Source organism: Salmo salar, chromosome 18 (genome assembly GCF_965601325.2).
Source record: "Salmo salar chromosome 18, fSalSal1, whole genome shotgun sequence".
NCBI lineage: Eukaryota > Metazoa > Chordata > Actinopteri > Salmoniformes > Salmonidae > Salmo > Salmo salar.
In genome coordinates this window covers 1475001-1502403 of record NC_138308.1, presented here as the reverse complement: position 1 = coordinate 1502403, position 27403 = coordinate 1475001, and the positions used below count along the sequence as shown (strand labels likewise).

Sequence of the window (27403 nt, the reverse complement as noted above, 5' to 3'; positions counted from 1 at the left end):
CTTTATTACCTTATCGGAGAGTAATACTGGGATCATTTTTTAGATTGGGTAGAGTAGCCTAGGTAAAATGTTCATTTCCAAGAGGGATATTCTACCCAACCATGAAAATCGGACGAGAGTTCCAGCGCTCCAGATCTCCTGTCTTATTGTGTCGAAACAAAGGGAACAAAATTGTGCTTTATGTACATTTGTTTGGGGGATTTTAAGAGTTACAAATATACCCAGATATGTAAAACCTCAGACTATTTAAAAGGGAAGAGGGGGGGGGGGAGAAGTATTAGATACAGAGTGAAGGTTACCAAGTGGCATAGCCTCCGATTTAGTGAGGTTGATCTTGTAGCCCCGAGAATTCGCTGAATTAACTCCCAATAATATTAATAAAAGAGATGTGATTGATTAGTCTCGGGATTCGAAAATGAATATCAGGACATCATCAGCGTACGAAGCTTATTTTATGGTGAACATCGCCAATGTATTAATAATATCGAGCTGTGGGGAACAAAATGGCGCCCGTAGAGAGGAACACGGTGTTTTCAGCGAGCTCGCGCGTTATTCGTACATTTTATATTCTTACATTAATCTCCTAGCTTGAAAAAAAAGTGGTAGAATTGGCTAAAATAAGTTACCCTACAATGAGTCTTGGCGACTATTTCTCAAAAAAAAAAAAATCTCCGACGACATGCCCAACAGAACTACTAAGAAGTCGACCAAAACCGCCATCCCTTGTAGATGTGCAGGAGGAGCTAGCTAACGTTAGCGAAGCTAACACCACTGCGGATCCGGGCGCAACGGGACCTGGTGATTCAAAGGATAAGAACGGTCCTGGAAGCAATAGCAGGCCATTCAGCTGAACTGCAGAGGGTTGTCAAACGGGTCGATGAGGCGGAAGGAAGAATATTTCTACTGTGGAAACTTCAACTACATCCATGGACACTAAGATAAAAGCACTTGAGCTGCCTGGCAGTCAGGAGTCGCCAGAGCTGCCTGCACGAAAGGCTATTTTCCTGGTGCGCGAAAATGGCGGAGCACATTGACGACTTGGATAATCGAGGACGCAGATGCAATATCCGTGTTGTGGGACTCCCGGGAAAATTCTGAAGGGACACGTCCAGTAAAAATGTTTTGAGGAATGGATCCCTGGTTACCTACAAATGGACACTAAGGCTGGTCGTGTGAAGCTGGACAGAGCACATCGCTCTCAAGCACCGATACCTGGTCCCAACCAGCGCCCACGACCAGTGGTTATAAAGCACCGATACCTGGTCCCAACCAGCGCCCACGACCAGTGGTTATAAAGCACCGATACCTGGTCCCAACCAGCGCCCACGACCAGTGGTTATAAAGCACCGATACCTGGTCCCAACCAGCGCCCACGACCAGTGGTTATAAAGCACCGATACCTGGTCCCAACCAGCGCCCACGACCAGTGGTTATAAAGCACCGATACCTGGTCCCAACCAGCGCCCACGACCAGTGGTTATAAAGCACCGATACCTGGTCCCAACCAGCGCCCACGACCAGTGGTTATAAAGCACCGATACCTGGTCCCAACCAGCACCCACGACCAGTGGTTATAAAGCACCGATACCTGGTCCCAACCAGCGCCCACGACCAGTGGTTATAAAGCACCGATACCTGGTCCCAACCAGCGCCCACGACCAGTGGTTATAAAGCACCGATACCTGGTCCCAACCAGCGCCCACGACCAGTGGTTATAAAGCACCGATACCTGGTCCCAACCAGCGCCCACGACCAGTGGTTATAAAGCACCGATACCTGGTCCCAACCAGCGCCCACGACCAGTGGTTATAAAGCACCGATACCTGGTCCCAACCAGCGCCCACGACCAGTGGTTATAAAGCACCGATACCTGGTCCCAACCAGCGCCCACGACCAGTGGTTATAAAGCACCGATACCTGGTCCCAACCAGCGCCCACGACCAGTGGTTATAAAGCACCGATACCTGGTCCCAACCAGCGCCCACGACCAGTGGTTATAAAGCACCGATACCTGGTCCCAACCAGCGCCCACGACCAGTGGTTATAAAGCACCGATACCTGGTCCCAACCAGCGCCCACGACCAGTGGTTATAAAGCACCGATACCTGGTCCCAACCAGCGCCCACGACCAGTGGTTATAAAGCACCGATACCTGGTCCCAACCCACGACCAGTGGTTATAAAGCACCGATACCTGGTCCCAACCAGCGCCCACGACCAGTGGTTATAAAGCACCGATACCTGGTCCCAACCAGCGCCCACGACCAGTGGTTATAAAGCACCGATACCTGGTCCCAACCAGCGCCCACGACCAGTGGTTATAAAGCACCGATACCTGGTCCCAACCAGCGCCCACGACCAGTGGTTATAAAGCACCGATACCTGGTCCCAACCAGCGCCCACGACCAGTGGTTATAAAGCACCGATACCTGGTCCCAACCAGCACCCACGACCAGTGGTTATAAAGCACCGATACCTGGTCCCAACCAGCGCCCACGACCAGTGGTTATAAAGCACCGATACCTGGTCCCAACCAGCGCCCACGACCAGTGGTTATAAAGCACCGATACCTGGTCCCAACCAGCGCCCACGACCAGTGGTTATAAAGCACCGATACCTGGTCCCAACCAGCGCCCACGACCAGTGGTTATAAAGCACCGATACCTGGTCCCAACCAGCGCCCACGGCCAGTGGTTATAAAGCACCGATACCTGGTCCCAACCAGCGCCCACGACCAGTGGTTATAAAGCACCGATACCTGGTCCCAACCAGCGCCCACGACCAGTGGTTATAAAGCACCGATACCTGGTCCCAACCAGCGCCCACGACCAGTGGTTATAAAGCACCGATACCTGGTCCCAACCAGCGCCCACGACCAGTGGTTATAAAGCACCGATACCTGGTCCCAACCAGCGCCCACGACCAGTGGTTATAAAGCACCGATACCTGGTCCCAACCAGCGCCCACGACCAGTGGTTATAAAGCACCGATACCTGGTCCCAACCAGCGCCCACGGCCAGTGGTTATAAAGCACCGATACCTGGTCCCAACCAGCGCCCACGGCCAGTGGTTATAAAGCACCGATACCTGGTCCCAACCAGCGCCCACGGCCAGTGGTTATAAAGCACCGATACCTGGTCCCAACCAGCGCCCACGACCAGTGGTTATAAAGCACCGATACCTGGTCCCAACCAGCGCCCACGACCAGTGGTTATAAAGCACCGATACCTGGTCCCAACCAGCGCCCACGGCCAGTGGTTATAAAGCACCGATACCTGGTCCCAACCAGCGCCCACGACCAGTGGTTATAAAGCACCGATACCTGGTCCCAACCCACGACCAGTGGTTATAAAGCACCGATACCTGGTCCCAACCCACGACCAGTGGTTATAAAGCACCGATACCTGGTCCCAACCAGCGCCCACGACCAGTGGTTATAAAGCACCGATACCTGGTCCCAACCAGCGCCCACGACCAGTGGTTATAAAGCACCGATACCTGGTCCCAACCAGCACCCACGACCAGTGGTTATAAAGCACCGATACCTGGTCCCAACCAGCACCCACGACCAGTGGTTATAAAGCACCGATACCTGGTCCCAACCAGCGCCCACGACCAGTGGTTATAAAGCACCGATACCTGGTCCCAACCAGCGCCCACGGCCAGTGGTTATAAAGCACCGATACCTGGTCCCAACCAGCGCCCACGACCAGTGGTTATAAAGCACCGATACCTGGTCCCAACCAGCGCCCACGACCAGTGGTTATAAAGCACCGATACCTGGTCCCAACCAGCGCCCACGACCAGTGGTTATAAAGCACCGATACCTGGTCCCAACCAGCGCCCACGACCAGTGGTTATAAAGCACCGATACCTGGTCCCAACCAGCGCCCACGACCAGTGGTTATAAAGCACCGATACCTGGTCCCAACCAGCGCCCACGACCAGTGGTTATAAAGCACCGATACCTGGTCCCAACCAGCGCCCACGACCAGTGGTTATAAAGCACCGATACCTGGTCCCAACCAGCGCCCACGACCAGTGGTTATAAAGCACCGATACCTGGTCCCAACCAGCCCCACGACCAGTGGTTATAAAGCACCGATACCTGGTCCCAACCAGCGCCCACGACCAGTGGTTATAAAGCACCGATACCTGGTCCCAACCAGCGCCCACGACCAGTGGTTATAAAGCACCGATACCTGGTCCCAACCAGCGCCCACGACCAGTGGTTATAAAGCACCGATACCTGGTCCCAACCAGCGCCCACGACCAGTGGTTATAAAGCACCGATACCTGGTCCCAACCAGCGCCCACGACCAGTGGTTATAAAGCACCGATACCTGGTCCCAACCAGCGCCCACGACCAGTGGTTATAAAGCACCGATACCTGGTCCCAACCAGCGCCCACGACCAGTGGTTATAAAGCACCGATACCTGGTCCCAACCAGCGCCCACGACCAGTGGTTATAAAGCACCGATACCTGGTCCCAACCAGCGCCCACGACCAGTGGTTATAAAGCACCGATACCTGGTCCCAACCAGCGCCCACGACCAGTGGTTATAAAGCACCGATACCTGGTCCCAACCAGCGCCCACGACCAGTGGTTATAAAGCACCGATACCTGGTCCCAACCAGCGCCCACGACCAGTGGTTATAAAGCACCGATACCTGGTCCCAACCAGCGCCCACGACCAGTGGTTATAAAGCACCGATACCTGGTCCCAACCAGCGCCCACGACCAGTGGTTATAAAGCACCGATACCTGGTCCCAACCAGCGCCCACGACCAGTGGTTATAAAGCACCGATACCTGGTCCCAACCAGCGCCCACGACCAGTGGTTATAAAGCACCGATACCTGGTCCCAACCAGCGCCCACGACCAGTGGTTATAAAGCACCGATACCTGGTCCCAACCAGCGCCCACGACCAGTGGTTATAAAGCACCGATACCTGGTCCCAACCCACGACCAGTGGTTATAAAGCACCGATACCTGGTCCCAACCCACGACCAGTGGTTATAAAGCACCGATACCTGGTCCCAACCAGCGCCCACGACCAGTGGTTATAAAGCACCGATACCTGGTCCCAACCAGCGCCCACGACCAGTGGTTATAAAGCACCGATACCTGGTCCCAACCAGCGCCCACGACCAGTGGTTATAAAGCACCGATACCTGGTCCCAACCAGCACCCACGACCAGTGGTTATAAAGCACCGATACCTGGTCCCAACCAGCACCCACGACCAGTGGTTATAAAGCACCGATACCTGGTCCCAACCAGCACCCACGACCAGTGGTTATAAAGCACCGATACCTGGTCCCAACCAGCGCCCACGACCAGTGGTTATAAAGCACCGATACCTGGTCCCAACCAGCGCCCACGGCCAGTGGTTATAAAGCACCGATACCTGGTCCCAACCAGCGCCCACGACCAGTGGTTATAAAGCACCGATACCTGGTCCCAACCAGCGCCCACGGCCAGTGGTTATAAAGCACCGATACCTGGTCCCAACCAGCGCCCACGGCCAGTGGTTATAAAGCACCGATACCTGGTCCCAACCAGCGCCCACGACCAGTGGTTATAAAGCACCGATACCTGGTCCCAACCAGCGCCCACGACCAGTGGTTATAAAGCACCGATACCTGGTCCCAACCCACGACCAGTGGTTATAAAGCACCGATACCTGGTCCCAACCCACGACCAGTGGTTATAAAGCACCGATACCTGGTCCCAACCAGCGCCCACGACCAGTGGTTATAAAGCACCGATACCTGGTCCCAACCAGCGCCCACGACCAGTGGTTATAAAGCACCGATACCTGGTCCCAACCAGCGCCCACGACCAGTGGTTATAAAGCACCGATACCTGGTCCCAACCAGCACCCACGACCAGTGGTTATAAAGCACCGATACCTGGTCCCAACCAGCACCCACGACCAGTGGTTATAAAGCACCGATACCTGGTCCCAAACAGCACCCACGACCAGTGGTTATAAAGCACCGATACCTGGTCCCAACCAGCACCCACGACCAGTGGTTATAAAGCACCGATACCTGGTCCCAACCAGCGCCCACGACCAGTGGTTATAAAGCACCGATACCTGGTCCCAACCAGCGCCCACGACCAGTGGTTATAAAGCACCGATACCTGGTCCCAACCAGCGCCCACGACCAGTGGTTATAAAGCACCGATACCTGGTCCCAACCAGCGCCCACGACCAGTGGTTATAAAGCACCGATACCTGGTCCCAACCCACGACCAGTGGTTATAAAGCACCGACACCTGGTCCCAACCAGCGCCCACGACCAGTGGTTATAAAGCACCGATACCTGGTCCCAACCAGCGCCCACGACCAGTGGTTATAAAGCACCGATACCTGGTCCCAACCAGCGCCCACGACCAGTGGTTATAAAGCACCGATACCTGGTCCCAACCCACGACCAGTGGTTATAAAGCACCGACACCTGGTCCCAACCAGCGCCCACGACCAGTGGTTATAAAGCACCGATACCTGGTCCCAACCAGCGCCCACGACCAGTGGTTATAAAGCACCGATACCTGGTCCCAACCAGCGCCCACGACCAGTGGTTATAAAGCACCGATACCTGGTCCCAACCAGCGCCCACGACCAGTGGTTATAAAGCACCGATACCTGGTCCCAACCAGCGCCCACGACCAGTGGTTATAAAGCACCGATACCTGGTCCCAACCAGCACCCACGACCAGTGGTTATAAAGCACCGATACCTGGTCCCAACCAGCGCCCACGACCAGTGGTTATAAAGCACCGATACCTGGTCCCAACCAGCGCCCACGACCAGTGGTTATAAAGCACCGATACCTGGTCCCAACCAGCGCCCACGACCAGTGGTTATAAAGCACCGATACCTGGTCCCAACCAGCGCCCACGACCAGTGGTTATAAAGCACCGATACCTGGTCCCAACCAGCGCCCACGACCAGTGGTTATAAAGCACCGATACCTGGTCCCAAACAGCACCCACGACCAGTGGTTATAAAGCACCGATACCTGGTCCCAACCAGCACCCACGACCAGTGGTTATAAAGCACCGATACCTGGTCCCAACCAGCGCCCACGACCAGTGGTTATAAAGCACCGATACCTGGTCCCAACCAGCGCCCACGACCAGTGGTTATAAAGCACCGATACCTGGTCCCAACCAGCGCCCACGACCAGTGGTTATAAAGCACCGATACCTGGTCCCAACCAGCGCCCACGACCAGTGGTTATAAAGCACCGATACCTGGTCCCAACCCACGACCAGTGGTTATAAAGCACCGATACCTGGTCCCAACCAGCGCCCACGACCAGTGGTTATAAAGCACCGATACCTGGTCCCAACCAGCGCCCACGACCAGTGGTTATAAAGCACCGATACCTGGTCCCAACCAGCGCCCACGACCAGTGGTTATAAAGCACCGATACCTGGTCCCAACCCACGACCAGTGGTTATAAAGCACCGATACCTGGTCCCAACCAGCGCCCACGACCAGTGGTTATAAAGCACCGATACCTGGTCCCAACCAGCGCCCACGACCAGTGGTTATAAAGCACCGATACCTGGTCCCAACCAGCGCCCACGACCAGTGGTTATAAAGCACCGATACCTGGTCCCAACCAGCGCCCACGACCAGTGGTTATAAAGCACCGATACCTGGTCCCAACCAGCACCCACGACCAGTGGTTATAAAGCACCGATACCTGGTCCCAACCAGCGCCCACGACCAGTGGTTATAAAGCACCGATACCTGGTCCCAACCAGCACCCACGACCAGTGGTTATAAAGCACCGATACCTGGTCCCAACCAGCGCCCACGACCAGTGGTTATAAAGCACCGATACCTGGTCCCAACCAGCGCCCACGACCAGTGGTTATAAAGCACCGATACCTGGTCCCAACCAGCGCCCACGACCAGTGGTTATAAAGCACCGATACCTGGTCCCAACCCACGACCAGTGGTTATAAAGCACCGACACCTGGTCCCAACCAGCGCCCACGACCAGTGGTTATAAAGCACCGATACCTGGTCCCAACCAGCGCCCACGACCAGTGGTTATAAAGCACCGATACCTGGTCCCAACCAGCGCCCACGACCAGTGGTTATAAAGCACCGATACCTGGTCCCAACCCACGACCAGTGGTTATAAAGCACCGACACCTGGTCCCAACCAGCGCCCACGACCAGTGGTTATAAAGCACCGATACCTGGTCCCAACCAGCGCCCACGACCAGTGGTTATAAAGCACCGATACCTGGTCCCAACCAGCACCCACGACCAGTGGTTATAAAGCACCGATACCTGGTCCCAACCAGCGCCCACGACCAGTGGTTATAAAGCACCGATACCTGGTCCCAACCAGCGCCCACGACCAGTGGTTATAAAGCACCGATACCTGGTCCCAACCAGCACCCACGACCAGTGGTTATAAAGCACCGATACCTGGTCCCAACCAGCGCCCACGACCAGTGGTTATAAAGCACCGATACCTGGTCCCAACCAGCGCCCACGACCAGTGGTTATAAAGCAGCGTGTCATGGATGCGGCCAGAAACATCGGTTCTGACGGTAGTCGACGTCAAGGTCCAAAAGGTCTCATTCTTCAACGATTATTCCACAGCGGTTGTACGAAGGCGCAAAGCGTTTGATGAGGTGGAAGCTCGACTCTAGAGAATGAAGATGGACTACGCACTGCTGTGCCCGGCCACATTGAAGATTATGGTCAACGGATCGCCTAAAAAAAACTCGACACATCTGAAGAGGCCGCTGCGTTTATCGACTCTCTCGGGTAAATAACCTTAAGCTGCACCTCCGTTGGATAACGCTTTATTTTATTTTGAATCTGATCATGAAACAGTGGGGTGAGTTCTCACGTGCTCCTGTTCAGTAACATTCGTATCGTTATTATTTTTCTTGCTAAAGCAGCTCAGACTGAGATATGTGTGGACCTGTATTGGTGCCCAGGCTTGGTTTTATGTGGAAGAGGCTCAATCATCTTCTAATGGATTTTTAATATTCCACATATATATAAAGGATGAGGCTATTGAGTGGCAATGCGGACTTAAGAGTCTACATTTGGAGAGTTGAAATCCCCTGCATGTTAGCTAGTAGGAAAACCCCTTTTTGGATCTTTACATGTTAAATTTTTGGGGGGTTTAGTATAGTTCAGGGTTCATATCGTTTGTTTATGCTCAGTGAGATAGAGGAGAGTTCAACACAATGGATAAAGATACCACCCCATTTTTACAGTAGGATTCAGTCTGGATATTGATTGGTCAAAGCGCAATGGCAGGTAACAGACTACGTGTACATGGAACATTAGAGGGAGCCATAACCCCATTAAAAGGAAGAAGGTACTGTCCTTTTTTTGAAGAAAAAAAAAGTAAATATTGATATTGTCCTGTTACAAGAAACTAAATTGAATGATAAGGAGCATCTGAAATTACAACAAGGGGGGGGGGATGTTTGGTCAAGGGTTTTTCTCATCATTTACATCCAGAAGTAGAGGTGTAGCAATTCTTGTGCAAAAAAAAGAACCTACCACTTCAGGTCGTGAAAGATAAATCGCTTTGTTATAATTTAATGGTACTTTACAAGGGCAGAACATTTCCATAGTGAATATTTACTCTGCCCACCCCCCCCTGACTTCCTCACTAAGGTATCTCTAGACTTTTCAGAATTAAACTCAAGAGACACAGCAGTGGTTTGGAGGAGATGGTTAATTGTTTGGTTGAAATCCCCCTTAATGATAAGCTTCCCAGCGGTATAGCCTCACTCTCTCCTCAAAGCTAAGTCACTTACAGCTATTTGTGATGATCTGGGGGGGGGGGTTATGCTGATGTTTGGAGAGCTTTTCATCTCCTCCAACAGAGAGTTCACGTTTCTTTTCTCTCTGCACCTCATGGATGTCAGACTATTTTTTTTAATGCCCAGGACGTCGCTGCAGTCTGTTTTATCCGCTTGAGGATAGGAAGCATAGTCATATCTGATCATGCGGAGGTGATCCTGGACATAGAACTCAACGGGGACATTCAATCAGTCAAGACATTGGAGGTTGAATACAACCATTCTTAACGGGGACATTCAATCAGTCAATGACATTGGATGGTTGAATACAACCATTCTTAAAGACCATACATTCACATCACATTCTATTACAGAGTTGAAAGCATTTTTTCTCTATTAACTCTCAATCAACAGATAAACCCCCCTCGCTCCTTTGGGAAACCTGTAAGGCGTACGCCAGGGGTCTGATGATGTAAGAGGGCGGAAAAAAGCGTGAAAAGCAACAAAACAAACCACTTGAGGGTGAATTAGGAACTAAAGAGAAGGACTACATTAAAACTCCCTATTAAAGGAAACATCAGTCATTAGATCAACGTTGGGACTCCCTCCTAACACAGGACGCTGAAAAGAAAATGAGATTTGTCAAAAGCAAAAGCTTTATGAGCGATGGCGATAAGCCGGGGAAAGTACTTGGCGTAACCTAGCTAAAAAAAACGAGAGCTGACTCGCAGTCAATTGCGGCTATTACTGATTCTGATGGCAATCCATTTATATGAAAAAATAAATTGATTTAAATGACTCATTTTAAGAAATGTTATGCTAATCTTTACGCCTTAGAACTGCCAAATGACCCACCCAAGTTAATGGGGAACTTCTTTTCTAAGATCGAGCTCCCTACTATCTCCGAAGAACAGAGGTCTCTCCTTAATGCCCCTATTACCGATGTTAGGGTTGAACTGGCTATTTGTTTGCATAACCTATATAATATACCGGGGAAGCTATGCTACAATATTAAGTATATAAACTACGGATAAATTAAATGTTGAAGACAAGAAGAACTACAACCGGCAACAGGAAGTGCGTCACGAGGCTGGGATCAGCCTGCACGCCGACGACAGGAGGAGCAAGTTTAAACCACGCTCCTCCTCCCTCGGACAGACCGGCATTGAGCAGGAACTATCTCTGTCAGATAATAAAAGAGAGAACAAAGGAGGAGTCGTTCTCTTCTCTGTCTGCCCTGCGAGGTGTCACAGAGAGACCGTATACGAACGACATATTTACCATACACGTGTTTGCATTAATTAAAGTACAGATAAATTAGAAGTTAATATGTACTGACTATTTTGTTCTGATACCAGAAAAGAACTGTCGCAACATTAACACTGAGGAAGAGATAACGTCCGCAATTAAGAAAACAATTAAAAACGGGTGAAAGGTTTTATATGAGTTCTTGCTTGTTAGCGGCCCACATCTGACAGCTGTATAGGTTATAATGGTAGCAGGACCCTGGTCCTATATGTTCCATTCCTTATATAGCCATTCTGTCTCAGCTCTTCAAAGTGGACAGCCTAAATGCTGCTAATAATGGAAATGGAATCAGAGTCATGAGTTTTGCTCCCACACTATCTAAGGCATATTGGGCAGGGCTAGGGGCTCTTCAGTGAAATAGGACGATAATCACTAACCAAAACAGCAATAGACGAGGCCTATTTACATTAGGGGGAGGCACGTGTAGCCGAGTGATCATAGGGTCCAGTGAGTAGCACTAGATGAGTCAGGGAGCCGATTCAGTCATCGCTACTATGCTAGGCGAGCTGGAGACACAGCGATTCAGACAGCTAGCAGGCCGGGGCTAGCAGGCCGGGGCGAGCTGGAGACACAGCGATTCAGACAGCTAGCAGGCCGGGGCGAGCTGGAGACACAGCGATTCAGACAGCTAGCAGGCCGGGGCGAGCTGGAGACACAGCGATTCAGACAGCTAGCAGGCCTGGGCTAGCAGGCCGGGGCTAGCAGGCCGGGGCTAGCAGGCCGGGGCTAGCAGATGGGCATCAGGTGACGTCGCAACGGAAGAGCCTGTTGAAACCACCTCGGGCGGTTACGTCGGCAGACCAGTCGTGGTGGATCAGCGGGGCTCCGTGTCGGCAGACCAGTCGTGATGGATCAGCGGGGCTCCGTGTCGGCAGACCAGTCGTGGTGGATCAGCGGGGCTCCGTGTCGGCAGACCAGTCGTGGTGGATCAGCGGGGCTCCGTGTCGGCAGACCAGTCGTGATGGATCAGCGGGGCTCCGTGTCGGCAGACCAGTCGTGATGGATCAGCGGGGCTCCGTGTCGGCAGACCAGTCGTGATGGATCAGCGGGCTCCGTGTCGGCAGACCAGTCGTGATGGATCAGCGGGGCTCCGTGTCGGCAGACCAGTCGTGGTGGATCAGCGGGGCTCCGTGTCGGCAGTAAAGGGTCCAGGCCATTGTAGTGAACATTGTAGTATTGTATAGTATAGTATAGTATTGTATTGTAGCCCAGGAGGCGTTGTAGTATTGTATAGTATAGTATAGTATTGTATTGTAGCCCAGGGATTGGCTGGTGGACCTCTTTGGCTAGCTGGGAGATGGAGAATAGAGTAGAACAGAGTAGAACAAAGCAGAATAGAACATAATAGAATAGAGTAGAATAGAACAGAACAAAGCAGAATAGAACATAATAGAATAGAGTAGAACAGAGTAGAACAAAGCAGAATAGAACATAATAGAATAGAGTAGAATAGAACAGAACAAAGCAGAATAGAACATAATAGAATAGAGTAGAATAGAACAGAACAAAGCAGAATAGAACATAATAGAATAGAGTAGAATAGAACAGAACAAAGCAGAATAGAACATAATAGAATAGAGTAGAATAGAACAGAACAAAGCAGAATAGAACATAATAGAGTAGAATAGAACAGAATAGAGTAGAATATAATAGAACAAAGCAGAATAGAATATAATAGAACAAAGCAGAATAGAACATAATAGAATAGAGTAGAATAGAACAATAGAATAGAACAAAGCAGAATTGAGTAGAACAGAATAGAACAAAGCAGAATAGAACATAATAGAGTAGAACAGAATAGAACAAAGCAGAATAGAACATAATAGAATAGAGTAGAACAGAATAGAACAAAGCAGAATAGAACATAATAGAATAGAGTAGAACAGAATAGAACAAAGCAGAATAGAACATAATAGAGTAGAATAGAACAGAACAAAGCAGAATAGAATAGAGTAGAATAGAACAATAGAATAGAACAACGCAGAATTGAGTAGAACATAATAGAGTAGAACAGAGTAGAATAGAATATAAATTAGTAGAATAGAACAAAGTAGAATAGAGTAGAACAGAATAGAATATAACAAAGTAGGATAGAGTAGAATGGAAAAGAGTAGAATAGAACAATAGAACAAAGCAGAATTGAGTAGAACATAATAGAATAGAGTAGAATAGAACAGAGTAGAATAGAATATAAACGAGTATAATAGAATAGAACAAAGTAGAATAGAGTAGAATATAATATAATAGAGTACAATAGAACAGAATAGAGTAGAATATAATAGAGTACAATAGAGTAGAGTACAATAGAACAGAACATAATAGAGTAGAACAGAATATAACAGAATAGAATATAACAAAGTAGAATAGAGTAGAACAGAATGGAACAGAGTAGAGCAGAATAGAAAATAATAGAATAGAGTAGAACAGAACAAAGCAGAATAATAGAATAAAATAGAGTAGAACAGAACAAAGCAGAATAATAGAACAAAATAGAGTACAACAGAACAAAGCAGAATAGAGTAGAACGGAATAGAACAAAACAGAATGGAACAGTAGAATAGAACAGAATAGATTAGAATAGAACAGAATAGAGTAGAACGAATAGAACAAAACAGAATGGAACAGTAGAATAGAACAGAATAGAATAGAACAGAATAGAGTAGAACGAATAGAACAAAACAGAATGGAACAGTAGAATAGAACAGAATAGATTAGAATAGAACAGAATAGAGTAGAACGAATAGAACAAAACAGAATGGAACAGTAGAATAGAACAGAATAGATTAGAATAGAACAGAATAGAGTAGAACGGAATAGAACAAAACAGAATGGAACAGTAGAATAGATTAGAATAGAACAGAATAGAGTAGAACGGAATAGAACAAAGCCGAATAGAACAGAATAGAACAAAGCAGAAAAGAACAAAGCAGAATAGAGTAGAACAGAATAGAGTAGAATAGAATGGAACAGAATAGAGTAGAATAGATTCCAGTAGAATATAATATAGTAGAATAGAATGGAACAGAATAGAGTAGAATAGATTCCAGTAGCATATAATATAGTAGAATAGAGGAACAGAATAGAGTAGAATAGATTCCAGTAGAATAGAATGGAACAGAATAGAGTAGAATAGATTCCAGTAGAATAGAATGGAACAGAATAGAGTAGAATAGATTCCAGTAGAATAGAATAGAGTAGAATAGATTCCAGTAGAATAGAATGGAACAGAATAGAGTAGAATAGATTCCAGTAGAATAGAGTAGAATAGAACAGAATAGATTCCAGTAGAATAGAATGGAACAGAATAGAGTAGAATAGATTCCAGTAGAATATAATATAGTAGAATAGAATGGAACAGAATAGAGTAGAATAGATTCCAGTAGAATAGAATGGAACAGAATAGAGTAGAATAGATTCCAGTAGAATAGAGTAGAATAGAACAGAATAGATTCCAGTAGAATAGAATGGAACAGAATGGAGTAGAATAGATTCCAGTAGAACTGTTACGTCCTGGCCAGTATAAGGTTAATTGTTATTGTAGTTTGGTCAGGACGTGGCAGAGGGTATTCGTTTTATGTGGTTCGGGGTGGTGTGTTTGTTGAAGGGGCATTTGATTTAAGTATTCCGGGGTTTTTGGGCACTGTTTGGTTTTCATGTATTCTATGTTTAGTCTAGTATGTCTGTTTCTATGTTTTGGTTAATTGGGGTTGGGACTCTCAGTTGAAGGCAGGTGTTGTCTATTTGCCTTTGATTGAGAGTCCCATATATTAGGGTGTGTTTGTTATTTGTGGGAGATTGTTCCGTGTTTAGTGTGTGTCAACATTACAGGACTGTCAGTTTATCGTTCGTTCTCTTTTGTTATTTTTGTGTTCATTTTGGAGTTAATAAATGTTCAAAATGAACAACCGCATGCCTGCTGCGTTTTGGTCCTCCTTCACCGACGACAAGTGTGACAAGAACAGAATAGAGTAGAATAGATTCCAGTAGAATAGAGTAGAATGGAACAGAATAGAGTAGAATAGATTCCAGTAGAATAGAGTAGAATAGATTCCAGTAGAATAGAGTAGAATAGAATAGATTCCAGTAGAACAGAATAGAGTAGAATAGATTCCAGTAGAATAGATTCCAGTAGAATAGAGTAGAATAGATTCCAGTAGAATAGAGTCCAGTAGAATAGAATAGAGTAGAATAGATTCCAGTAGAATAGATTCCAATAGAATAGAGTCCAGTAGAATAGATTCAAGTAGAACAGAGTAGAATAGATTCCAGTAGAATAGATAGAGTAGAATAGATTCCAGTAGAATAGAACAGAGTAGAATAGATTCCAGTAGAATAGATTCCAGTAGAATAGAGTAGAATAGATTCCAGTAGAATAGAACAGAGTAGAATAGATTCCAGTAGAATAGATTCCAGTAGAATAGAGTAGAATAGATTCCAGTAGAATAGATTCCAGTAGAATAGATTCCAGTAGAATAGAGTAGAATAGATTCCAGTAGAATAGATTCCAGTAGAATAGAGCCAGTAGAATAGATTCCAGTAGAATAGATTCGCAGTAGACCAGTAGAATAGAGTAGAATAGATTCCAGTAGAATAGATTCCAGTAGAATAGAGTCCAGAGATAGATTCCAGTAGAATAGAGTAGAGTAGAATAGATTCCAGTAGAATAGAGTAGAATAGATTCCAGTAGAATAGAGTAGAATAGATTCCAGTAGAATAGATTCCAGTAGAATAGAGTAGAATAGATTCCAGTAGAATAGAGTAGAATAGATTCCAGTAGAATAGATTCCACCACTGTGAGTGAGGTACATGTCTTTAATCAGAACCTATTCTATAACTGTTCACAACCAGGTCCACTCCAGTGTGTGTGTGTGTGTGTGTGTGTGTGTGTGTGTGTGTGTGTCAAGTCAAGAGTATTTGTCATATGCACAGGACATGCATGGTACGCTGTCCAATAAAATGCTTACTACAGGTTCACCAATCAACAATGCAGCATCATAATTAAATGCTTCAAATCACATTTTATTGGTCACATGGTTAGCAGATGTTATTGGTCCATACACATGGTTAGCAGATGTTATTGGTCACATGGTTAGCAGATGTTATTGGTCACATGGTTACCAGATGTTATTGGTCACATGGTTAGCAGATGTTATTGGTCACATGGTTAGCAGATGTTATTGGTCACATGGTTAGCAGATGTTATTGGTCACATGGTTAGCAGATGTTATTGGTCACATGGTTAGCAGATGTTATTGGTCACATGGTTAGCAGATGTTATTGGTCCATACACATGGTTAGCAGATGTTATTGGTCACATGGTTAGCAGATGTTATTGGTCACATGGTTAGCAGATGTTATTGGTCACATGGTTAGCAGATGTTATTGGTCACATGGTTAGCAGATGTTATTGGTCACATGGTTAGCAGATGTTATTGGTCACATGGTTAGCAGATGTTATTGGTCACATGGTTAGCAGATGTTATTGGTCCATACACATGGTTAGCAGATGTTATTGGTCACATGGTTAGCAGATGTTATTGGTCACATGGTTAGCAGATGTTATTGGTCCATACACATGGTTAGCAGATGTTATTGGTCACATGGTTAGCAGATGTTATTGGTCACATGGTTAGCAGATGTTATTGGTCACATGGTTAGCAGATGTTATTGGTCACATGGTTAGCAGATGTTATTGGTCACATGGTTAGCAGATGTTATTGGTCACATGGTTAGCAGATGTTATTGGTCCATACACATGGTTAGCAGATGTTATTGGTCACATGGTTAGCAGATGTTATTGGTCACATGGTCAGCAGATGTTATTGGTCACATGGTTAGCAGATGTTATTGGTCACATGGTTAGCAGATGTTATTGGTCCATACACATGGTTAGCAGATGTTATTGGTCACATGGTTAGCAGATGTTATTGGTCCATACACATGGTTAGCAGATGTTATTGGTCACATGGTTAGCAGATGTTATTGGTCACATGGTTAGCAGGTGTTATTGGTCCATACACATGGTTAGCAGATGTTATTGGTCACATACACATGGTTAGCAGATGTTATTGGTCACATGGTTAGCAGATGTTATTGGTCCATACACATGGTTAGCAGATGTTATTGGTCACATGGTTAGCAGATGTTATTGGTCACATGGTTAGCAGGTGTTATTGGTCACATGGTTAGCAGATGTTATTGGTCACATGGTTAGCAGATGTTATTGGTCACATGGTTAGCAGATGTTATTGGTCACATGGTTAGCAGATGTTATTGGTCCATACACATGGTTAGCAGATGTTATTGGTCCATACACATGGTTAGCAGATGTTATTGGTCACATGGTTAGCAGATGTTATTGGTCACATGGTTAGCAGATGTTATTGGTCCATACACATGGTTAGCAGATGTTATTGGTCACATGGTTAGCAGATGTTATTGGTCACATGGTTAGCAGATGTTATTGGTCCATACACATGGTTAGCAGATGTTATTGGTCACATGGTTAGCAGATGTTATTGGTCCATACACATGGTTAGCAGATGTTATTGGTCACATAGTTAGCAGATGTTATTGGTCACATGGTTAGCAGATGTTATTGGTCACATGGTTAGCAGGTGTTATTGGTCCATACACATGGTTAGCAGATGTTATTGGTCCATACACATGGTTAGCAGATGTTATTGGTCACATGGTTAGCAGATGTTATTGGTCACATGGTTAGCAGATGTTATTGGTCCATACACATGGTTAGCAGATGTTATTGGTCACATGGTTAGCAGATGTTATTGGTCACATGGTTAGCAGATGTTATTGGTCCATACACATGGTTAGCAGATGTTATTGGTCACATGGTTAGCAGATGTTATTGGTCACATGGTTAGCAGATGTTATTGGTCCATACACATGGTTAGCAGGTGTTATTGGTCACATGGTTAGCAGATGTTATTGGTCACATGGTTAGCAGATGTTAATGCGAGTGTAGTGAAATGCTTGTGCTTCTAGTTCCGACAGTGCAGTAATATCTAACAAGTAATCTACCAATTCCCCAACAACTACCTAATACACCACACATCTAAAGGGGTGAATGAGAATATGTACATATAAATATATGGATGAGTGATGGCTGAGCGGCATCGGCAAGGTGCAGTAGATGGTATATAGTACAGTATATACATATGAGATGAGTAATGTAGGGTATGTAAACATTATATAAAGTGGCTAGTGATACATTTATTACATCCAATTATTAATTATTAAAGTGGCTGGAGTTGAGTCAGTATGTTGGCAGCAGCCACTCAATGTTAGTGATGGCTGTTTAACAGTCTGATGGCCTTGAGATAGAAGCTGTTTTTCAGTCTCTCGGTCCCCGCTTTGATGCCCCTGTACTGACCTCGCCTTCTGGATGATAGCGGGGTGAACAGGCAGTGGCTCGGGTGGTTGATGTCCTTGATGATCTTTTTGGCCTTCCTGTGACATCGGGTGGTGTAGGTGTCCTGGAGGGCAGGTAGTTTGCCCCCGGTGATGCGTTGTGCAGACCTCACTACCCTCTGGAGAGCCTTCCGGTTATGGGCGGAGTAGCTGCCGTACCAGGCGGTGATACAGCCCGACAGGATGCTCTCGATTGTGCATCTGTAAAAGTTTGTGAGTGTTTTTGGTGACAAGGCAAATTTCTTCAGCCTCCTGAGGTTGAAGAGGCGCTGCTGCGCCTTCTTCACTACGCTGTCTGTGTGGGTGGACCATTTCAGTTTGTCCGTGATGTGTATGCCAAGGAACTTAAAACTTTCCACCTTCTCCACTGCTGTCCCGTCGATGTGGATAGGGGGCTGCTCCCTCTGCTGTTTCCTGAAGTCCACGATCATCTCCTTTGTTTTGTTGACGTTGAGTGAGAGGTTATTTTCCTGACACCACACTCCGAGGGCCCTCACCTCCTCCCTGTAGGCCGTCTCGTCGTTGTTGGTAATCAAGCCTACCACTGTAGTGTCGTCTGCAAACTTGATGATTGAGTTGGAGGCGTGCATGGCCACGCAGTCGTGGGTGAACAGGGAGTACAGGAGAGGGCTGAGAACGCACCCTTGTGGGGCCCCAGTGTTGAGGATCAGCGGGGTGGAGATGTTGTTTCCTACCTTCACCACCTGGGGGCGGCCCGTCAGGAAGTCCAGGACCCAGTTGCACAGGGCGGGGTCGAGACCCAGGGTCTCGAGCTTAATGACGAGTTTGGAGGGTACTATGGTGTTGAATGCTGAGCTGTAATCAATGAACAGCATTCTTACATAGGTATTCCTCTTGTCCAGATGGGTTTGCGATTGCGTCGTCCGTGGACCTATTGGGGCGGTAAGCAAATTGGAGTGGGTCTAGGGCGTCAGGTAGGGTGGAGGTGATATGGTCCTTGACTAGTCTCTCAAAGCACTTCATGATGACAGAAGTGAGTGCTACGAAGCGTTAGTCGTTTAGTTCAGTTACCTTAGCTTTCTTGGGAACAGGAACAATGGTGGCCATCTTGAAGCATGTGGGAACAGCAGACTGGGATAGGGAGAGATTGAATATGTCCGTAAACACACCAGCCAGCTGGTCTGCGCATGCTCTGAGGACGTGGCTAGGGATGCCGTCTGGGCCGGCAGCCTTGCGAGGGTTAACACGTTTAAATGTTTTCCTCATGTTGGCTGCAGTGAAGGAGAGCCCGCAGGTTTCGGTAGCGGGCCGTGTCAGTGGCACTGTATTGTCCTCAAAGCGAGCGAAGAAGTTGTTTAGTTTGTCTGGGAGCAAGACATCGGTGTCCACGACGGGGCTGGTTTTCCTTTTGTAGTCCGTGATTGACTGTAGACCCTGCCACATACCTCTCGTGTCTGAGCTGTTGAATTGCGACTCTACTTTGTCTCTATACTGACGCTTAGCTTGTTTGATTGCCTTGCGGAGGGAATAGCTACACTGTTTGTATTCGGTCATGTTTCCGGTCGCCTTGCCATGATTAAAAGCAGTGGTTCGCACGCTTTCAGTTTTACGCGAATGCTGCCATCAATCCACGGTTTCTGGTTGGGGGAAGGTTTTAATAGACGCCGTGGGTACAACATCACCGATGCACTTGCTAATAAACTCGCTCACCGAATCAGCGTAGACATCAATGTTATCGTCCGATGCTATCCGGAACATATCCCAGTCCACGTGATCGAAGCAATCTTGAAGCGTGGAATCAGATTGGTCGGACCAGCGTTGAACAGACCTGAGCGCTGACTACAGCTTCACCCAACGTGACATAGTAATGAAATGCTGACTACAGCTTCACCCAATGTGACATAGTAATGAAATGCTGACTACAGCTTCACCCAATGTGACATAGTAATGAAATGCTGACTACAGCTTCACCCAACGTGACATAGTAATGAAATGCTGACTACAGCTTCACCCAACGTGACATAGTAATGAAATGCTGACTACAGCTTCACCCAATGTGACATAGTAATGAAATGCTGACTACAGCTTCACCCAACGTGACATAGTAATGAAATGCTGACTACAGCTTCACCCAACGTGACATAGTAATGAAATGCTGACTACAGCTTCACCCAATGTGACATAGTAATGAAATGCTGACTACAGCTTCACCCAATGTGACATAGTAATGAAATGCTGACTACAGCTTCACCCAACGTGACATAGTAATGAAATGCTGACTACAGCTTCACCCAACGTGACATAGTAATGAAATGCTGACTACAGCTTCACCCAATGTGACATAGTAATGAAATGCTGACTACAGCTTCACCCAACGTGACATAGTAATGAAATGCTGACTACAGCTTCACCCAACGTGACATAGTAATGAAATGCTGACTACAGCTTCACCCAACGTGACATAGTAATGAAATGCTGACTACAGCTTCACCCAACGTGACATAGTAATGAAATGCTGACTACAGCTTCACCCAACGTGACATAGTAATGAAATGCTGACTACAGCTTCACCCAATGTGACATAGTAATGAAATGCTGACTACAGCTTCACCCAACGTGACATAGTAATGAAATGCTGACTACAGCTTCACCCAACGTGACATAGTAATGAAATGCTGACTACAGCTTCACCCAATGTGACATAGTAATGAAATGCTGACTACAGCTTCACCCAATGTGACATAGTAATGAAATGCTGACTACAGCTTCACCCAACGTGACATAGTAATGAAATGCTGACTACAGCTTCACCCAACGTGACATAGTAATGAAATGCTGACTACAGCTTCACCCAACGTGACATAGTAATGAAATGCTGACTACAGCTTCACCCAACGTGACATAGTAATGAAATGCTGACTACAGCTTCACCCAACGTGACATAGTAATGAAATGCTGACTACAGCTTCACCCAACGTGACATAGTAATGAAATGCTGACTACAGCTTCACCCAACGTGACATAGTAATGAAATGCTGACTACAGCTTCACCCAATGTGACATAGTAATGAAATGCTGACTACAGCTTCACCCAACGTGACATAGTAATGAAATGCTGACTACAGCTTCACCCAATGTGACATAGTAATGAAATGCTGACTACAGCTTCACCCAACGTGACATAGTAATGAAATGCTGACTACAGCTTCACCCAACGTGACATAGTAATGAAATGCTGACTACAGCTTCACCCAACGTGACATAGTAATGAAATGCTGACTACAGCTTCACCCAACGTGACATAGTAATGAAATGCTGACTACAGCTTCACCCAACGTGACATAGTAATGAAATGCTGACTACAGCTTCACCCAACGTGACATAGTAATGAAATGCTGACTACAGCTTCACCCAACGTGACATAGTAATGAAATGCTGACTACAGCTTCACCCAACGTGACATAGTAATGAAATGCTGACTACAGCTTCACCCAATGTGACATAGTAATGAAATGCTGACTACAGCTTCACCCAATGTGACATAGTAATGAAATGCTGACTACAGCTTCACCCAACGTGACATAGTAATGAAATGCTGACTACAGCTTCACCCAACGTGACATAGTAATGAAATGCTGACTACAGCTTCACCCAACGTGACATAGTAATGAAATGCTGACTACAGCTTCACCCAACGTGACATAGTAATGAAATGCTGACTACAGCTTCACCCAACGTGACATAGTAATGAAATGCTGACTACAGCTTCACCCAACGTGACATAGTAATGAAATGCTGACTACAGCTTCACCCAACGTGACATAGTAATGAAATGCTGACTACAGCTTCACCCAACGTGACATAGTAATGAAATGCTGACTACAGCTTCACCCAACGTGACATAGTAATGAAATGCTGACTACAGCTTCACCCAACGTGACATAGTAATGAAATGCTGACTACAGCTTCACCCAACGTGACATAGTAATGAAATGCTGACTACAGCTTCACCCAACGTGACATAGTAATGAAATGCTGACTACAGCTTCACCCAACGTGACATAGTAATGAAATGCTGACTACAGCTTCACCCAACGTGACATAGTAATGAAATGCTGACTACAGCTTCACCCAACGTGACATAGTAATGAAATGCTGACTACAGCTTCACCCAACGTGACATAGTAATGAAATGCTGACTACAGCTTCACCCAACGTGACATAGTAATGAAATGCTGACTACAGCTTCACCCAACGTGACATAGTAATGAAATGCTGACTACAGCTTCACCCAACGTGACATAGTAATGAAATGCTGACTACAGCTTCACCCAACGTGACATAGTAATGAAATGCTGACTACAGCTTCACCCAACGTGACATAGTAATGAAATGCTGACTACAGCTTCACCCAACGTGACATAGTAATGAAATGCTGACTACAGCTTCACCTATCAACAATTTTGTATTTTATTTAAAGACAGTTAAAAATTGTTATCTACAATGACGGCCTACCCCGGCCAAACCAGGACGACGCTGGGACAATTGTGCGTCGCCCCTATTTGACTCCCAGACTAGGAGGAAATACGTTAAGGATAATACAAATTAGCCCAATGGAATAAAACATATACAGTCAATTTAGAAGAGCAAGCAAAGTGAGGAATTACACAGAAATATACATTGGCTTTTTAAAAACACATTAAATACACATTAAATAGCAAAGTTGAGAGGCAGCCTGCAAAACGCATGCCATTCCCGGTTTGTGTGTGTGTGTGTGTGTGTGTGTGTGTGTGTGTGTGTGTGTGTGTGTGTGTGTGTGAGGTGTGTGTGTGTGTGGTCTGTGTGTGTGTGTGAGGTGTGTGTGTGTGTGTGTGTGAGGTGTGTGTGTGTGTGAGGTGTGTGTGAGGTGAGTGTGTGTGTGAGGTGTGTGTGTGTGTGTGTGTGTGTGTGAGGTGTGTGTGTGTGTGGTCTGTGTGTGTGTGTGAGGTGTGTGTGTGTGTGTGTGTGAGGTGTGTGTGTGTGTGAGGTGTGTGTGAGGTGAGTGTGTGTGTGAGGTGTGTGTGTGTGTGTGTGTGTGGTCTGTGTGTGTGTGTGAGGTGTGTGTGTGTGTGTGTGTGTCTGTGTGTGTGTGTGAGGTGTGTGTGTGTGTGTGTGTGTGTGGTCTGTGTGTGTGTGTGAGGTGTGTGTGTGTGTGTGTGTGAGGTGTGTGTGTGTGTGAGGTGTGTGTGAGGTGAGTGTGTGTGTGAGGTGTGTGTGTGTGTGTGTGTGTGTGTGTGTGTGTGTGTGTGTGTGTGTGTGTGTGTGTGTGTGTGTGTGTGTGTGTGTGTGAGGTGTGTGTGTGTGTGTGTGTGTGTGTGTGTGTGTGTGTGTGTGTGTGAGGTGTGTGTGGTGTGTGTGTCGTGTGTGTGTGTGAGGTGTGTGTGTGTGTGTGTGTGTGTGTGAGGTGTGTGTGTGTGTGTGAGGTGTGTGTGTGTGTGTGTGTGTGTGTGTGAGTGTGTGTGTGTGTGTGTGTGTGTGTGTGTGTGTGTGTGTGTGTGTGAGGTGTGTGTGTGTGTGTGTGTGTGTGTGTGAGGTGTGTGTGTGTGTGTGTGTGTGTGTGTGTGTGTGAGGTGTGTGTGTGTGTGTGTGTGTGTGTGTGTGTGTGTGTGTGTGTGTGTGTGTGTGTGAGGTGTGTGTGTGTGTGTGAGGTGTGTGTGGGTGTGTGAGGTGTGTGTCTGTGTGTGTGTGTGTGTGTGTGTGTGTGTGTGTGTGTGTGTGTGTGTGTGTGTGTGTGTGTGTGTGTGTGTTACAGCAGGTCTTGCTCCACCCAGACAGTCTTCCTCTGTTCCTCCTGGATTCTGTCTTTCACCACTCTGATGAGGTCATCAGGCCCAGCCCATTCCTCAGGCTCCAGACACGCATAGAGGCATGGGACGCTCTCCAGCTCTCTCTCTCTGCTGCGACACACTCTGACAAACTCTTCCTCACTGTCCACACGCAGGGGCAGCTTCCTGTTGGAGACAGAGGTCAGGGGTTAGAGGTCAGGGGTTAGGGACGCTCTCCAGCTCTCTCTCTCTGCTGCGACACACTCTGACAAACTCCTCCTCACTGTCCACACGCAGGGGCAGCTTCCTGTTGGAGACAGAGGTCAGGGGTTAGAGGTGAGGGGTTAGGGACGCTCTCCAGCTCTCTCTCTCTGCTGCGACACACTCTGACAAACTCTTCCTCACTGTCCACACGCAGGGGCAGCTTCCTGTTGGAGACAGAGGTCAGGGGTTAGAGGTGAGGGGTTAGGAACACTCTCCAGCTCTCTCTCTCTGCTGCGACACACTCTGATAAACTCTTCCTCACTGTCCACACGCAGGGGCAGCTTCCTGTTGGAGACAGAGGTCATGGGGTTAGAGGTCAGGGGTTAGGAACGCTCTCCAGCTCTCTCTCTCTGCTGCGACACACTCTGACAAACTCTTCCTCACTGTCCACACGCAGGGGCAGCTTCCTGTTGGAGACAGAGGTCAGGGGTTAGAGGTCAGGGGTTAGGAACGCTCTCCAGCTCTCTCTCTCTGCTGCGACACACTCTGACAAACTCTTCCTCACTGTCCACACGCAGGGGCAGCTTCCTGTTGGAGACAGAGGTCAGGGGTTAGAGGTCAGGGGTTAGGCACGCTCTCCAGCTCTCTCTCTCTGCTGCGACACACTCTGACAAACTCTTCCTCACTGTCCACACGCAGGGGCAGCTTCCTGTTGGAGACAGAGGTCAGGGGTTAGAGGTCAGGGGTTAGGAACACTCTCCAGCTCTCTCTCTCTGCTGCGACACACTCTGACAAACTCTTCCTCACTGTCCACACGCAGGGGCAGCTTCCTGTTGGAGACAGAGGTCAGGGGTTAGAGGTGAGGGGTTAGGGACGCTCTCCAGCTCTCTCTCTCTGCTGCGACACACTCTGACCTCCTCACTGTCCACACGCAGGGGCAGCTTCCTGTTGGAGACAGAGGTCAGGGGTTAGAGGTCAGGGGTTAGGAACACTCTCCAGCTCTCTCTCTCTGCTGCGACACACTCTGACCTCCTCACTGTCCACACGCAGGGGCAGCTTCCTGTTGGAGACAGAGGTCATGGGGTTAGAGGTGAGAGTACCTTAGCTTCCTGATGTTCTTGTCACAGATCTTGATGTGGATGATGATTGGGTAGATCTCTCTCCTCAGCAGGTCTTTAACACAGCTCACGTCAGCCTCCATCAAGCAGTGTTTACCCTGCGCCACAACAGACCTGGGATCAAATACTATTAACACAGCTCACGTCAGCCTCCATCAAACAGTGTTTACCCTGCGCCACAACAGACCTGGGATCAAATACTATTAACACAGCTCACGTCAGCCTCCATCAAGCAGTGTTTACCCTGCACCACAACAGACCTGGGATCAAATACTATTAACACAGCTCACGTCAGCCTCCATCAAACAGTGTTTACCCTGCGCCCACAACAGACCTGGGATCAAATACTATTACAAATATCTCAATTACTTTCACATACATTTACAAAATCAACAAGTGATTGATTATTGGAATGTACTTGGAAATACCCTTGGAAAAAGTATTGGCATGTATTTGAAAATACTAAAATACACCGATTTTTTTAAATCCCACTCAGGTTTCTGGAAGGCTGCCCACGTGCACCCTCTCTAGAAAGGTGGGGAACCCTGGGTAATGATCTCCTGATCTCTAAACTGTCTTGTCTCTCAGGTTTCTGGAAGGCTGCCCACGTGCACCCTCTCTAGAAAGGTGGGGAACCCTGGGTAATGATCTCCTGATCTCTAAACTGTCTTGTCTCTCAGGTTTCTGGAAGGCTACCCACGTCCACCCTCTCTAGAAAGGTGGGGAACCCTGGGTAATGATCTCCTGGTCTCTAAACTGTCTTGTCTCTCAGGTTTCTGGAAGGCTGCCCACGTGCTCCCTCTCTAGAAAGGTGGGGAACCCTGGGTAATGATCTCCTGGTCTCTAAACTGTCTTGTCTCTCAGGTTTCTGGAAGGCTGCCCACGTGCACCCTCTCTAGAAAGGTGGGGAACCCTGGGTAATGATCTCCTCGTCTCTAAACTGTCTTGTCTCTCAGGTTTCTGGAAGGCTGCCCACGTGCACCCTCTCTAGAAAGGTGGGGAACCCTGGGTAATGATCTCCTGATCTCTAAACTGTCTTGTCTCTCAGGTTTCTGGAAGGCTGCCCACGTCCACCCTCTCTAGAAAGGTGGGGAACCCTGGGTAATGATCTCCTGGTCTCTAAACTGTCTTGTCTCTCAGGTTTCTGGAAGGCTGCCCACGTGCTCCCTCTCTAGAAAGGTGGGGAACCCTGGGTAATGATCTCCTCATCTCTAAACTGTCCTGTCTCTCAGGTTTCTGGAAGGCTGCCCACGTGCACCCTCTCTAGAAAGGTGGGGAACCCTGGGTAATGATCTCCTGGTCTCTAAACTGTCTTGTCTCTCAGGTTTCTGGAAGGCTGCCCACGTGCTCCCTCTCTAGAAAGGTGGGGAACCCTGGGTAATGATCTCCTGGTCTCTAAACTGTCTTGTCTCTCAGGTTTCTGGAAGGCTGCCCACGTGCACCCTCTCTAGAAAGGTGGTGAACCCTGGGTAATGATCTCCTGATCTCTAAACTGTCTTGTCTCTCAGGTTTCTGGAAGGCTGCCCACGTGCACCCTCTCTAGAAAGGTGGGGAACCCTGGGTAATGATCTCCTGGTCTCTAAACTGTCTTGTCTCTCAGGTTTCTGGAAGGCTGCCCACGTGCACCCTCTCTAGAAAGGTGGGGAACCCTGGGTAATGATCTCCTGGTCTCTAAACTGTCTTGTCTCTCAGGTTTCTGGAAGGCTGCCCACGTGCTCCTCTCTCTAGAAAGGTGGGGAACCCTGGGTAATGATCTCCTGGTCTCTAAA

The 27403-nt window shown here is 47.5% G+C and overlaps 1 protein-coding gene across 6 annotated transcripts in view; it reads right to left on the bottom strand.

The window, feature by feature from the left end:
• Positions 1–24049: 24049 nt before the first annotated feature.
• card11 (caspase recruitment domain family, member 11) overlaps positions 24050–27403 on the bottom strand; it is a 136850-nt gene continuing 133496 nt past the window's right edge. For 2 of the 6 annotated variants that reach the window (XM_082964662.1, XM_082964663.1), the window contains exons 26-27: positions 25617–25732; positions 24050–24498 (exon numbers count right to left, since the gene is read on the bottom strand). In XM_082964662.1, coding sequence (XP_082820788.1) covers positions 24294–24498; positions 25617–25732 — 321 coding nt within the window. In that variant the 3' untranslated portion in view covers positions 24050–24293. The other 4 variants (XM_082964664.1, XM_082964665.1, XM_082964666.1 and 1 more) reach the window with 4 other exon arrangements.